Here is a 15,208-nt window from a genome sequence, read left to right on the forward strand (position 1 = left end):
TGGACGCGGGGAGTGGGCGACGCGAGAACATTTCAGGATGGAGGGCATGGGGTTGTGGGATGCGGGATCCGCTGCTCCCTGAGCTGGCTGCAGCAGGTGCTTGCTCTCCGACGTACCCAGGACGCCAGCGGTGCTCTCTCTGGGCACCCTGGCTCTCCGAGCCGCTGTCTGAGCCCCTGTCCCGCCCCCGTGCCAGGCCGAAGTGGGGGGCGGTGCCTTCTCTGGATAATCATTGCTCGTGGGGCGGCGGGAGCGGGGGTGGGCACCGCGGGGGGGAGGACGGCGGGACGCGAGCATATAGGGGCGCAGCGCGGTGCCCTCCCGGCTCCCGCAGCATGTCAGTCCCTGCCCCTCCTCGCCGCCTGCCGCGGCTGGTGCTGCTCCGTTTGCTGTCGCTGCATCTGCTGTTGCTCGCCCTGCGCGCCCGCTGCCTGAGTGCTGAACCAGGTCAGGGCGCGCAGATCTGGGCTCGCTTCGCGCGCCCTCCTGCCCCAGAAGCCGCCGGCTTCCTCCATGACACCTTCCCCGACGGTTTCTTCTGGGCCGTAGGCAGCGCCGCCTACCAGACCGAGGGCGGCTGGCGACAGCACGGCAAAGGAGCGTCCATCTGGGACACTTTTACCCATCACCCTCGGGCCACCCCGGACGACTCCCCGATCGTCGTGGCGCCGTCGGGTACCCAGTCGCCTCCCCTGCCCTCCACTGGAGATGTGGCCAGCGACAGTTACAACAACGTCTACCGCGACACAGAGGGGCTGCGCGAACTGGGGGTCACCCACTACCGCTTCTCCATATCGTGGTCGCGGGTGCTCCCCAATGGCACCGCGGGCACCCCCAACCGCGAGGGGCTGCGCTACTACCGGCGGCTGCTGGAGCGGCTGAAGGAGCTGGGCGTGCAGCCGGTGGTCACCCTGTACCATTGGGACTTGCCACAGCGCCTGCAGGACGCTTATGGTGGTTGGGCCAATCGCGCCCTGGCCGACCATTTCAGGGATTATGCTGAGCTCTGCTTCCGCCACTTCGGTGGTCAGGTCAAGTACTGGATCACCATTGACAACCCCTACGTGGTGGCCTGGCACGGGTATGCAACCGGGCGCCTGGCCCCGGGCGTGCGGGGCAGCTCCAGGCTCGGGTACCTGGTTGCCCACAACCTGCTTTTGGTGAGTTTGAGGGGCCAGGCAGGGGGCCACCTTGGGGGACAGAGGGCCTTGGAAGTGCCAGAGCCACTTCCAGAAATCCTCACTTGAACCCATTACAAGGTCACACAGGTCTTACACTTTGCAGGCAGAGACACCCCCCTCCCCCCCCCCACCCCAGCAGCTCTGGGGCTCTCTTCTTAGAAGTGGAGTTAGAAACTGGAGGGAAATGCTGCGCACACGCGATTTAGGGCCCCTAGAAAAGGACATGGGATTCTTTCTCCACTGAAGAAAGTAGCAAGCGTTTCCCTCGAGGTGTTGCAAAGTCAAAGTTCCTAGAGGTAAGGGTCCGGGAGATTTGTTAGAATTAGTTGCAGGGTCAGACTAAAGAGGATGAAAGAAAGGTGTACCTTTGTTCACAAGCTGCAGCCCCTGAAAGAGTTCCGTGTTAATTCAGTAAAACCTGTCTTGCTAGTGACACAGTCACCTAATCCTTGAACTGTTTGGGCTTAAGCTGCGCTTAGAGGTCCCTTCTGAGGCAGGGCAGGATAGAAACCTTGCCTCTATCACCAGTAACTGCAATAGGTCTGAAGACCCCCTTACACAGTTCAAGATGGACAGAGAAGCGTAGGACCGTCTGCAGGGGGATGCAGTTTATGGCTCCTCCAACATCTGTGTTTCCACAGTGCTATCCCTAGTTGAAGGAACTCCTCGCCGATGAAGAGACCAAAGACAGCCAGTGGTTCTGAACATCTTGAAGACGAAGGCTTCTAACGACTTCTAAGTGCTTTCGAATCACTTTAACATGCTACGCTACCGAGCCAGGCCTGTTCTAAACACCTTTAACTAACCATAGACGATCGAAGCAGAGCAGTGCTGGCCTGTTGAGTTGACTTCATGCTCTGAGCAGCTGGTAGTGTGCTATTGGCTAAATGGCACTCATTGTATGCCAGCTCCACAAATCCTGGGCTTGGCTTCATGTAGGTGTGTATTTTTAGACACACTTTTAGAATAGCGATTCCTGAGTATGGTCAATCTGCCCATCCTTTAGAAAAAAACCAACAAATTGGGGACCAAATCAGCCCAGAGGAAGGACTGGTGTAGAAAGACTATGGGGGGGCTGGGAAGAGAATCAGGTTGTCGAACAGAACTACCTTTTGAAGAAAAGACAAATTATCAGTTCCTGCCAGAAATAGATTAGGGGCCAGGGTATAGTGATGCAAATTCTAGTGTCTGGAGTACATGTAATAAACTCTATGTATGTGAAAGGGGGGGGGGTTGTAAATCTGGTGATCAGTGATTACTTATAACATGAAGGGTCGCATGAACTCTCTGCCACTTCCTGTCAGTCACACCTTTAACCCAGGAGTTGTATTTCTGAGGAATTACACAAAAATGTTGCCAAACGCTAACTGTCCTTTGGAGGAATGCAGTGGACTTTGTAGCCATGGGCAGGCAAGAGGCTTATTTTTGCTGATGTTACACTTGAAAAAGCTAGGTTACTGTAAAATATTAATGTTGCCTTTTTAATTCCTTGGAGTTTAGAATTTAGCCACTCTCTTATTTAGAAGCGAGACATCAGAAATGAACGCCACTGTGTAAGATCCTTTTGTTTTGCCCGGGGTGCTGTTTCTTGGTATTTGTTTGATGAGGGTGAGGAGTTTTTACTTTACCTTGTAAAGTTAAGATTTTGGTCATGGGAACCTTTGGTTTTAGTATTGGTGTTTTTGGGAAGAGGTGGGGGCCACTGAGCCCTTGGAGTAGAATTCTGGGAAAGGATGCTGTGAACCAACACCTTACCCCTGCGCTTAGACTAATCTACAGGTGGGCTTTGGAGACTGGGGCAGAGGATGGACTCTCCACCCAATGGGAAATCCACAGTCGTCTTCTGTGATGACTTGGGGGAGTCTGAGCATGGGCAAACTTCCTGCAAGTTTGGAGGCTCTGCTCACAGTGGACGTCTCTATAAATGCTTTTCAGCTTCCTGATGCTAACTTGAACCTTGTCCGTGGTATGAAGTGGGTGGGGTTGGGACTAAGGAAGGTACACTTTCCTTGCAGATCATGGAGCTAACTGTTTTGCTCCTTTAGGTTCTTGTCTGGATTTTCTTTTTCCACTGGCTGTCGGTCAGATGTCTCAGTTTCCAACCTGAGGGTGCCTCTGAGATTGTCCTCTGCACATAGATTCCTGAGAGGTTCAGAACCAAGTCAAAGAAACATTTGGCTCAACTCTCTTCATTCAGAGGGGGTTTCTTGCAGGTCTTGGTATCAAAGCTCACATCTTGACTGGTCTACCACATCTCATTTGTAAGTGGTTTCTTGACTCTCCTCAGCTCAGCTGTCAGACTGCCACTGTCTCAGGGTTTCTGTCACTGTGATGGAACATTATAATGAATAGCAACTTGTGGGAGGGGAGGCTTTATTTCACATTACATCTTGTAATCCATCATCCACGGAAGTTGGGGCAGGAACCTGGGGATAGGAACTGATGCAGAGGCTATGGAGAGGTGCTGCTCATGGGCCTTGCTCCTTATGGCTTGCTCAGTCTACTTCCTGATAACACCCAGGATCATCTGCCCAGGGAGAGCATTGCCCAACAGGGATGGGCCCTCCTATATCAACCAATTAAGAAAATGCTCCACAGGCTTGCTTACCACCCCAATCTTAAGATTTTCTCAATGGAGGCTTGATGTGGTAAATGAAAATGGTAACCTTTTATTCTGTGCTAGTACTGGCACTGAGGGGTGTCTTTATCTCAGTGGCTCCACACCGTCCCCAAGTACTCTCAGATCCAGGCAGACCATGAGCTGCCCTCTCCTACCTGTCTCCCTGCCAGCCAGGAACTTAGCTCATATTCCCCACAGCCAGGTAAAAATTATGACTCAATAATGAATAATTTATCAATCAGATTTATATGTTAAATTCTCAACCCATAGTACATCCACACAATAAGCTTACAACCATTTGACAAAGGTGTAAACCGCCCACCTAGATAAAACAAATTGACCCATGGAAACCCTTAGAAATAATTGTATCTACCTATCGCCAATTAAGACCACCTGGATCTAGAACCTTCTCCCTCGGCTCCATCTTGATTCTCCTTACTTCTCCTTCTCTCCCACCTTACCAAAACTTTGTCCCCACCCCACTCTTCTACCGTCTAATCATGTATTGCTTTGACTTAACTAGTGCCGGCCCTCACCTGCATATAGACATCAGCCTACAGGGGCTTCCTCCTCTTAGATGTTAGCTTGTGTCAAGTAGACATAAAACCAGCCATCAATTATGGGCAGCCACATTGAGTCTCCCGCTGGGACTTTTATGAGCACATTAACTCTGATAGCCTGTCCACTTAGCTAGCGAGGGAGGTTGCAAGTAACATGCTCAAGACCAAACTCCCAGTCTCTCATTTGTGTTATGGCACTTTGCTCTTCCAGGTGGTCAAACCCCAGTTCTAACTCTTCTCCCTTTCTCTCCCTCCCTCCTTCTCTCCCTCCCAACTTTATTTTCTCCTTGTGTCTCACCGAGCATTGGACCCAGGGCCTTGAGCTTGCTAGGTGAGCACTGTACCACTATATCTATAATACGATATGGTGGTGCCCAGGCTACCCTTGTCTTTTGTCTCAGTAATGCCCTGGTTTAATACCTTGCTCCTGTGTTGCCCAATGGGAGTATTCTAAAGGAGCACCATCCCATGTGAACAACACAGATTCCTGCTCGCTAGAATCCCACCTATTCCTTAAGCACCAGTTTCGATATTCCTGTGGCCTCCAACTTGGACATCATTCCTTCCATTCATGCCTCTACTCCAATGCCTCTTATCACAGTTTTCATGCTTAATTCACCTCTCTCTCTCTCAATCTCTCTCTCTCTCTCTCTCTCTCTCTCTCTCTCTCTCTCTCTCTCTCTCTCTCTCTCTCTCAGTCTCTGAGTGCTTGCTGTTCTTGCAAGTACCAGGGTTCAGTCCCCAGCACCCACAGAGCAGCTCACAGTGGCCTGTAACTCTAGTTCTAGATCTGAAGCCCTCTCATGTTCTCTGTGGGCTCCTGCTTGCCTGTGATGCACACAAATGCAGTAGGCTCACACACATACATTTAAAAAAAGCTAAATTGCTCTTGGTAGGTGCTGGGGTTGTCTTTTAGCTACTCAGAGGTTTTTGGCTTTGCCTTTATAACTTTACTCTTGGGGAAGCTGTTCCTTGAGTCCATGTGACTGTCTACCCAGCCCTCTTCTGGTGGGATGGAGGATACCAAGGCCTAATCAGAAACTATACTGAGTGCTGTATACAGTCTGGCACTCAAGGCAAACTGTTAAGGGTGGTTGCTATCAGCTCTATCATAACCAGTTCCAGTTAGAGGCTGTCAAAAGTTACTCTACCAAATCATGAAGATGTTTTCAGAATGAAGTGAGTGGTGAAGTATGTGTTAATGTCGGAGGTAACTTTGTCTCCTGCTTGCATGTTTGTCTCCCAAGCAACTAATGTGCATGTATTCAAATAATATGCTATGTGTATTTATGCCACATGCCAGGAGTTTCCTTCCTACTAAAATGCCGTTGGAAGCATCCATTGGGTTAAAGGATATATTTTCTAGAACGTGGCTGAATTTTGGTGTGTATTCAGCGAGGAACAGTTGAACTGTCTCTCAAGGCACTCGACTGGATGCTTCGTGCATTGAACACAATGTTCTCTGGGGGTAAAGTCAAGTCCAAGAAAAAGAATTAGCGAAATAATTTTTAAATCATAGCAATTGTCCTGAAATGTCAATTGCAGGGCTGGGAAGACGGCTTAATGGTTGAGAACACGCATTGCTCTTGCAGAGGATCAATCTGAGTTTGATTCCTCTGCTCCTACACTGAATGACTCATGATCACTCACAGCTCCAGCTCCAGAGGGACCTGATGTCTACGGCCTCCTTAGGCCCCCGCCGTAAGCCTCCCACATCCGTATAGGCACAACTCAGAAGTAGTAAAAGCAAATCTTTAAAATGTCGGTTGCTTAGAGGTAAAGGAAAAGAAGAAACATAAACTGCTAAGTACTTAGGTGACATCAGTGTCCCCTTCCTGAGCACAGTGAGAACACACTCCGATGTGTTAGATGAATTACAGCCAGCCATGGCTTCAGGACACTCAAGACATGAGTCGATTCATGGTTTTTAAAATCCCCATTGTTTCGTACCACAGTTTGTCATAATCAGTTTGTGGGGAAGGTGCTTTATTTCCCTGAATGCTGTTTTGGAAGCATTTAGGTGAAGAGCGAGGGCCCGCTGGGCGGGGTGAGGCAGAGAGTGGAAGCCACAGTGCCCAGTGTCATTGCATGTCCTGAGATCAGCATCGTCTGCAGAAATGTCCCGGGAGTCACACACATAACACACATTGAAGTGGCCACATACAGCGTGCTTTTTATGTGCTCCTCTGATGTGCTGGGTGCTATTGGCATGAAATTAGTTATTGCTATGTCTTGGGATATATTCTTACTCACCTTTCAAAGACTTAACACTGTGGCCACAATTTGTGGGTCAGAGCAGACAGACAGACAGACAGACAGAATGGATCCTTCTCACCCTTGTGACTCACTGAAGAAACAATCTGTATGTAATATTTCTATTTTTTTCTAGATTTATTTTATTGTATGTGTATGAGTGTTTTGCCTGCATGTATTTATGTATGTATGTAATCACATGCATGTCTCGTGGCCTGGAACTAGAGTCACGGGTATGTGTGGACTACCATGTAGGTGCTGAACATTGAACCTGGAGCCTCTGTGAGAACAGCAAGTTCTCTTAACCGTTGAGCCATTTTCATTGTCTTCTTAACTTAAAACTCAAAACAGGTAAAAAAAAAAAAAAAAAAAAGTCTTGTTGGAGATTATTTTAATAGAATTTTACCAAAGACTTCTTTAGATTTTTGAAACGATCCATTTTTCACAAGTGTCTTGTTGGTCCCAGTTCCATCTTCAGAAGACGCACTGAAGTGCGTGACTGTCATAATGCAGTGTAAGGGCAGCAGAAGCATTCCTGTTCAGTGAAATGGGTGGAGAGAGTCTGAATAGAACGGTGTAAGACAGTCATCCACGAGGTAGCTTGACTGTAGCCTGATTCACTTTGAACTGAATGCACTACATAGACCTTAAATGTAGTGAATCTATAAAATATATTTCAATGCCAACAAGTGCCTAATTAGTGGATAAATTGAATGGTAGGGAAGTGTCATAGTTAGGGTTTTACTGCTGTGAACAGACACCATGACCAAAGCAACTCTTAGAAAGACAACATTTAATTGGGGTTGGCTTACAAGTTCAGAGGTTCAGAGATTCAGTCCATTATCATCAAGGCAGGAACATGGCAGCGTCCAGGCAGGCATGGTGCAGGAGATGCTGAGAGTTCTACATCTATATCTGGAGGCTGCTAGTGGAAGATGACTTCCAGGCAGCTAGGATTAGGGTATTAAATCCCACACCCACAGTGAAATACCGACAAGGCCACACTTCCAAATAGTGCCACTCCCTGCACCAAGCATATACAAACCATCACAGGAAGGGTCCACATCAAATCTCCTCCTAAAATAAACCCTCATCCTCTAACTTCTGCATCTTTGCTACTCCCAAGTTGCCCCTGGGTTTCATCTTTTGTTTTGAACTGACACCTGGTTGTCTCTTTACCTTCCCGGATCTCAAAGAATAAAGCAAATCATGCTTGCATGGGACAGCTGCTGTGGGGTGAATGCTTGTCTCCTTCTGAGACTGAGGTTGAGAATTGATTGCTGTTGTAGGTGAAGCCTTGGGGGAGGTGTGCTGTTAGCTTGTGAATCATTAACGCTGTTACTGGTGGAATGGACGATGTGTCAGAAGATTGCTTCTGTTGCTAGACTTCTGCTAGCTGTCTTTCCTGAGTGCTGTCTCTTGTCATGTGTTACCCTCTTTCCCATGATGCAATGGGAAGGCTATGTGCAGACCCTTGATCTTTAATCTTTTGAACTGTGAGATTAACTTTTCCTTGAAAATTACCTAGACCATGATATTGTGGTAGCAGCAGAAAATAGACAGAGGCGACAGCTTTTTAAACACTTGAAAAGGCCAGTGTGTGCTTTGTGTTTCCCCTGAGGGCTAAAAAGTATGCTGGGACCCTGACACTTGGGAACTCTCAGGAGTTCACAGTGCGGCAGGAAGGTGTAGGACTGAATTCCAAGGCCACAAATGTAAATGTTGAATGGGTCTCTTGATCATCTGACCCTTGAACATACGATGGAGGAGAAGAGACATGAAAGTAGGAAAAAAAGATGTCAGGTGCTGTTTGGCTCCACCTTCATCCCATAGTGCTCTTAGTAGAGGTGATAGAAGACAGGGTGAAGGGTCAGCAGGAGCTCCAGGAGAAAACTCAGACTCCTGCGCCACTGTGGATTTAGAGCTCCTTCTGTAGGATTGATGTAGCTCCTATAGAATTGTTGTAGCTCCTGTAGGATGGTTGAAGCTCCTTTAGTAGAGTTGTAGCTCTTTCTGTAGGATGGTTGTAGCTCCTTCTGTAAGGTGGCTGTAACTCCTTCTGTAGGGTGGTTGTAGCCCTTGTAGGATGGTTTTAGCTCCTGTATGGTGGTTGTAGCTCCTTCTGTAGAATTTTAACTCCTTCTGTAGGATTGTTGTAGCTCCTTCTTTAGGGTGGTTGTAGTTCCTTCTGTAGTGTGCTGTAGCTCCTTCTGTAGGGTGCTATAGCTCCTTCTGTAGGGTGCTGTCTCTACTGCCTCGGTGGGCTAGGCCATTGAAGAGTTTGTGTGGACACTCTACTAAGACACTTTGTTCCACTTCTCTCTGGATCCTGACCACAGACCCTCTCCCTTTAACTTTTCCCGATTCGTTGCCCCAGGTTCTCCCGCAATGGTGTGTGTTTCTTATCCACCAGGAGGCAGGGGTAGCATGGAGGGGTCTTTTAGTCTGTTCTCAGTGCATGCTCTTCCTCAAGTCAAATACCAATCACAGCATGGCTTTCTTACTCTTTGATATGCTTGGGAGGTTCCCTGGTCTTCCATTGTATCTAACATGGGATCTTGGGGGTACAGTTAAATGGGGGATTTTGCACCCCTTGCTGAATAGAGCTACATGTCTAAACCTGTATTACCTGGCAAAGAAGACATCAGCTCTTCTTTCTTCTACTTTGTCCTTCACTCAGGGAGGAGCTGGGTGCAGGGGGGGCAAGTTTACAGTGACAGAGTTTGCTTTATGTAGATTGCCACAAAGAGAGTGACAAGGTAAGACTCCTGACCTCCCTCGCTTACCGATCAATAGAGGAGATATAACAACCATCAGGTAGTCACACTGGGACACTCAAAGGCTCAGAGGAAATTCATGACTACAGTCGATGAAACAAGGAGAGACAAGCCAGTTCTGAAGGGTGGGAGGGTACGGAGTGCTTAGAGGAAGTAAACGGGAAGATCAAGGGTTACCAGGCATTCCATGGAGGCTGCTTTGGACATTCAGGGCCAGGTAGTATCTATTGGGTGGGAACTATTCAGTAGTACTGAGAAAGTCACAGTCTTGAGGAGGGCACAGCTGGGTTCCCATATGCTTTTCCTTGTGTGGAAACAGCTGGTAAGTCCTGCATTGGACTGGGCTTGCCAGACACACCAAGTAGGCAGCACACAGCTGGGGTTTGTGACGCAGCCCCTGTCAAGTCCGAGGTAAGCCAAAGGTGACTGTACATTCAAGACTCAGTACTTGGAAGCCAAGGGTGAGAAAGGACAAGAAACTGGAGGAATGAGGCTGGGGGTCTTCAGGGCTTCTCAACACATTTGCTGTGCAGAGCAAAGCTGTGGTCCAAGTGCACAAAGCAGGCGGCCTTGTGTTCTTGTTGTACAAGACTGCCTCTGTAGTTGTGATGTCTCCCCACATCAGGCTTGGGTTAGTCTATAGTCAGTTAACATCGCCAGGCTCCCAACTCCCTATGCACTGCTATTAAGCCAAATAGCGTCTGCTGTCCCCTGTGGGAGTTGATTACAATCTTATTAAATGCCACCAAAGAGGGCGCTTCCCAAGGACGGAACTTAGAAATAACAGAAATGTATAAACATTTCTGGATCCACATAAGGAACGATGTTACATGGATTTGGTGGAATATTCTTAACTGTCTGTTGAAACATTGATATATGATTAGGACAGCGTATCTGGTCTACTATGAGAAGAGCTGGCTCCGATATAAATAAATTTCTGCATCTCTGCTGTAGAGATGTGTGTGAATAACTCTGGACCCTTCAGTGCCCTGACCTGGGTGTTCTTTCTTTTTCCAGGAACTCTACCTTTCCATCTGTCCCTTCAAAGCCTGTATTCCCCTTCTGTGCTGGGTGATTTGGCTCCACTTGAGACAGATCTATTTACTTGGGAAGAGAGATTCTCAACTGAAGAATTGTCTCCATCAGACTGGCCTGTGGGCTTGTCTGTGGAGCATTTTTTTTTTTTTTTGATTGCTAATTGATGTATGGGGGCCCAGTTTATAGTGGGCGGTGCCATCCCTATGCAGCTGGACCTAGGCTGAAGAAGAAAGGAAGTGTCTGAGTGAGTGAGCTAGGGATTGTTGTAGAAATATTTAATTGCAAACCAGCCTTTGACCATTTAGTTCCTGGATAAAAGATACACACAACCTTTATATTTATAATAAGCCTCAATCAGCACAAGAGCTGGGCAGATATTTATCCTCCATGCTATTATGTCTGTTTCCCAGTCAATCCCATTATATAATTTGCCATGTTTCATCTGTGCTGCTCTTAACTCTAATTAGCCATGATTTCATGACTCACCTAAACCATGGCAGCTTTTCCCCCTGCCCTTTTTCCTCCTTCTCCTCCTTTCCCAACCCCAAGCCTGAGAACCCTAAACCTACCCCCCCAACCCCACTGCCCGTGTCTATTCTGCCCTGCTATTGGCTGTTGGCATCTTTAATCACCAATCAGAAATAACTTGGGGACAAAAATCACATAGCCTACCTTGGGTCTAAGGAGACTCTTTAGTCTCTGGGGCAGCCAGGTCTTGAGGGCCTGCACTTAGCATTATAGTACATAGCAACAGACCAAATCTCAACAAGGGGTGGGTGGGGTGGGGTGGGGTAGGCTGGGGTATAAGCCAGTAAACTATATTCGTCTTTGGTCTCTGCTTCATTCCTGCTCTGAGATTCCTGACTTGACTTCTTTTCACGTAAGCCAAATAAACCCTTTCTCCCCCTCCAACCCCCACAGTTGCTTTCTGTGGTGGTTCATCACAGAAACAGAGAAGCAACCTAGGACACTTTCTAATTGAATTTCCACGGAAAGGTTTGTTTCTCCACAGCGGGAGGGGTGGGTGGAGAGAAGGCAGTGTGCCCCGGGGCTATGCCTGCAGCCCACAATGAAGCATGCCTTCCGGTGTCCAAGAGCTCAGGAGTTTGTTCTCATGGGGACCATGGGCTCAGAGGTGTGACTTGCTTTGGTTCATGGGGCAGTGTGAGTGTGATAGAAGCAAAGGCTTGTGACTTGGTACCCATAGGACATTTCCCCCTGGAGTTTAACTGAAGTTACAGGTTGTTGTAAGCTGACATGTGAATGCTGGGCACCAACCAGGCTCCTCTGCAAGAGCAGCCAGTGCTTTTTTTTTTTTTTTTAATTTTATATGAGTACACTGTAGCTGTCTTCAGACACACCAGAGAGAGCATCAGCTTTCATTACAGACGGTTGTGAGTCACCGTGTGGCTTCTGGGATTTGAACTCTGGACCTCTGGAAGAGAAGTCAGTACTCTTAACTGCTAGTCCCTGAGTTTTTCTCCCTTTAAAGCCAACTTTTGTACTTATGAGGTGTTGTAGTTTTTACTGTTGTAGTTATTAATTTTATTTTTAGTTAGTTCTTGGAGAATCTCAAACAATACGTTTTATCATGTTCACTGTTCTTCCAACCCCTCCCAGCCACTCTTTCCATATCGAACCAACGTTGTGTCCACTTTCTAAAAATTGTCCCCCCCCCCCACACACAGGGGGTGGTCATCAGGTCCAGTGTGTGTTGTCCAAATACTCTAGTGTGAGCATCTACTTGAGTATGGTCAGCCTATTAGGGGCCATGCCCTTAAAGACAATCGACCACGTCCTTAGAGAAAAGCAACTATTCTGCTTCTAACAACCATTAACTGCATAGCTCTTCAGCTAGGGGCGGTGCCCCACCTCTGTTTTCTATGCTGGGACTTTTTCTGGCTTGCACAGGTCTTGAGCATGTTGTCCCAACCACTGTGAATTCGAATGTGCAACTGCTCTGTTGTGTCCGTAAGCATAGCTTCACTGTAGCCACTTACCAACCTTTTTATGTGGGACTGGGTCCCTTTCTCTAGAGTGGCTATAAATCTAATCACTCTTTAGCATAGTCCTGAAAAGTGTGTGTGGCACGGCTCGGGGAGACAATGGTTTCAAGTATTCATGTCTGGAAAAAAAAAACACAATGAAGAGGTGAAAAGAAAACACAGAAACAGAATCCATGTAGTACTCACAGGTCCCAGAGAGGTAAGAGAAGGAAGATGATACCAGTCTGGAAGGGATGGGGTATTAACCAATGAGCTGAAAGGAAAAGGAGAGGGAGAGATGGGAGCCCAGACATAGGAGTCCCAAGCCCCATGGGGCTCAGCCCCCTGGCTTCCCTGTGGGAGTTATGGATTGCCTAGTGTAAAGAGGGTTTGCTGATGGGTTTATTGTCTTGAGGAGCTTGAGAATTTGGATAGATGGATATTGCCCATATAAGGTAGAGAACTTTAATCTGGACTCTAGGTGACAGGGTATGACTGGGTTTCAAATAACATATCAGATTAAAAATGATTGCCATGACAGTGGTCATGATTTGTGACAGGTTCTGAGATACTGGGCAATCAAAGCATATCTAGTTCATTCCAGCTCCACTGGAGACCCCGGCTCCGTGCAGTGATATGGCTGAGTTCCGCTATATAAGAGAAGAATGTACCAGAAGAACAGCTGGCCATGCTCAGCTCGCAGCAACAAGAGAAAACAACTCTTAATTATTTTAACCCTCTAAATTGGATGTCTTCATACTTTACATTGGGTAAGAGAAACATCCAGACTGATGTGCATGTCCTCACATGCACACTGATCCGGTGCATGTCCTCACATGCACACTGATCCGGTGCATGTCCTCACATGCACACTGATCTGTACTGATGTGATGCCACAGGGGGTCATTGTGGAACGCAATAAAAAAAACAAAAGTTTTTTATTTTATTTTTATTCACTTTATATCCCGATCACAGCCCCCTCCCTTTCTGGTCCCACCGTTACAAATATGTCTCTCCATCATTCCCTCTTCTTTGTCTCAGATAAGGGGATCACCCTTGTATAACATCCTACCCTGGGGCACCTAGTCCCAGCAGGTCTCGGCACTTCCTCTCCCACCGAGGCCCAACCAGGTGGAGAAGTGGATCCAATGGCTGGGGACAGAGATTGAGCAGTCTCTTGTCTACTTGTTAGGGAACCCACATGAGACCAAACTGCACATTTGTTACAAATGTGTAGGGGATCTAGGTCCACCTTCTTCATGCTCCCTGGCTGGTGGCCCAGGCTCTGTGGGCCCCTCTGATCCCAGATTAGTTGACTTTGTGGGTCCTCTTGTGATGTCCTTGACCTCTCCAACTTGCTCACTTCTATCCCCAACTCTTCCACAAGAGTCCCGGGGCTCTGCCTGATATTTGGCTGTGGGTCTCTGCAACCACTTCCATCTACTGCTTGGTCACCTTTTTACTCAGTGATTTATAGACCAGAAAATTGGCTTAGATTTGGGAGATCAGCAAAAGACTATGACTTTCTGCCTGTAGAGCCGCTTTCTAATTCCCCGGAGTATTAGTTCCTTTCTATTGCTCTGATCAAACACCATTACCAAAAACAACTTATGAAAGAAACTTACAGCACCGAAGGGAAAGCCACAACAGTGAGGGAGGCATGGCAGCAGGTGGCCGGAGCAGGAAGCTGAGAGATCACATCTTCAAACACAAACATAAAGCCGAGAGAGTGAACCAGAAGTGAACTTAAGAATTTCACTCTCAGGTCACCCCTAGGGATGTACTTCCCCCAGCATGGCTCCACTTTCTCAGGGTTTCACAATCTCTCCTGAAAAGTGCCCCCAACTGGGGACCAAATGTTCAACCATGAATCTGCGGAGGACATCTCTCTCACTCAAAGCCCGATGCACACGTGATTTCTGGAGATTTCGCAGTGGTTCCTTGGGTCTCTGCGTTCCAGAGTCTCATCCTGCCCAGACCTACTTCTGTGGCCCTTCTACATCGGTCTGGCCTGGGGAGGGCCAGGGTTGTGAAGTTTGTTTCTGGGGCAAGTGACCTGTAGTCCGTGCATTCTTTCTCCTGTCTTATATTACAGTTCCTTGGTCAAAGACTCTCGAAGTTGACTCCCAGTGACATTCATTTGGTGCTGGTGCTGGCCAAGCTTGCCAATGCTCGAAGCTGCTTTGCTGTATGATGGTTTTTCTTGATCCTCCTAGTTGTCTCCAGATGTTTTAGACCGGAACTGACACTTAGAAGCATATGGTTGCTCTTTTAGGAGAGAGGCCTCTTTAGATAAAAAAAAAGTCCCTGGCTCTTGTTAGGAAATGGTGGACCAGGGCCGTGGATGCCAAACATTCCAAGGAGTCTGCAGAGGCATGCCCCTTGGGGCAAACACAGACTGAGTGGACTAGCATCCCAGGTTGTCCCAGTCAGGACTTTGACTTTGGTAATGTCAGACCTGTCTTGGCTGCACATCGGAACATCCCTGGATGTTTGCATCTCTGGAACTTTCTGAGATTCCCATGTGTGTTGCCAAGATGTATCAACTCTTTCACCACCAGACAAGATGTCAGTGAATTTCAGCTGCCCAATAAGGGCCATTTGTTTCTTCGTGCTGGCAGACCACAGTATAATACAGAAGGAAGCAGTGAGCTCAGCTCTCTTTCCTTTCAGGCATTAGAGTGTCGAGAGTCACTGCCTTTACAATGTATGTCCTGCAGTAGGTCGTTTGCTCAGGTGAAAAATTCGTCAGCTGTCGGTCTAAGAAAGAGCTCCACTGCGGTGGAAACTCCTG

General features: G+C 47.8%; 1 protein-coding gene across 1 annotated transcript in view; it reads left to right on the forward strand.

Moving 5' to 3' along the window:
• Nucleotides 1-335: 335 nt before the first annotated feature.
• KL (klotho) overlaps nucleotides 336-15,208 on the forward strand; it is a gene marked incomplete at both ends in the record, with an annotated part of 36,291 nt that continues 21,418 nt past the window's right edge. Inside the window, one exon of the mRNA XM_080940437.1 lies at nucleotides 336-1,160. Coding sequence (XP_080796563.1) covers nucleotides 336-1,160 — 825 coding nt within the window. The remainder of the gene's footprint in view (nucleotides 1,161-15,208) is intronic.

Source organism: Micromys minutus (assembly GCF_963924665.1).
Source record: "Micromys minutus genome assembly, chromosome: 29".
NCBI classification, from domain to species: Eukaryota; Metazoa; Chordata; class Mammalia; order Rodentia; family Muridae; genus Micromys; species Micromys minutus.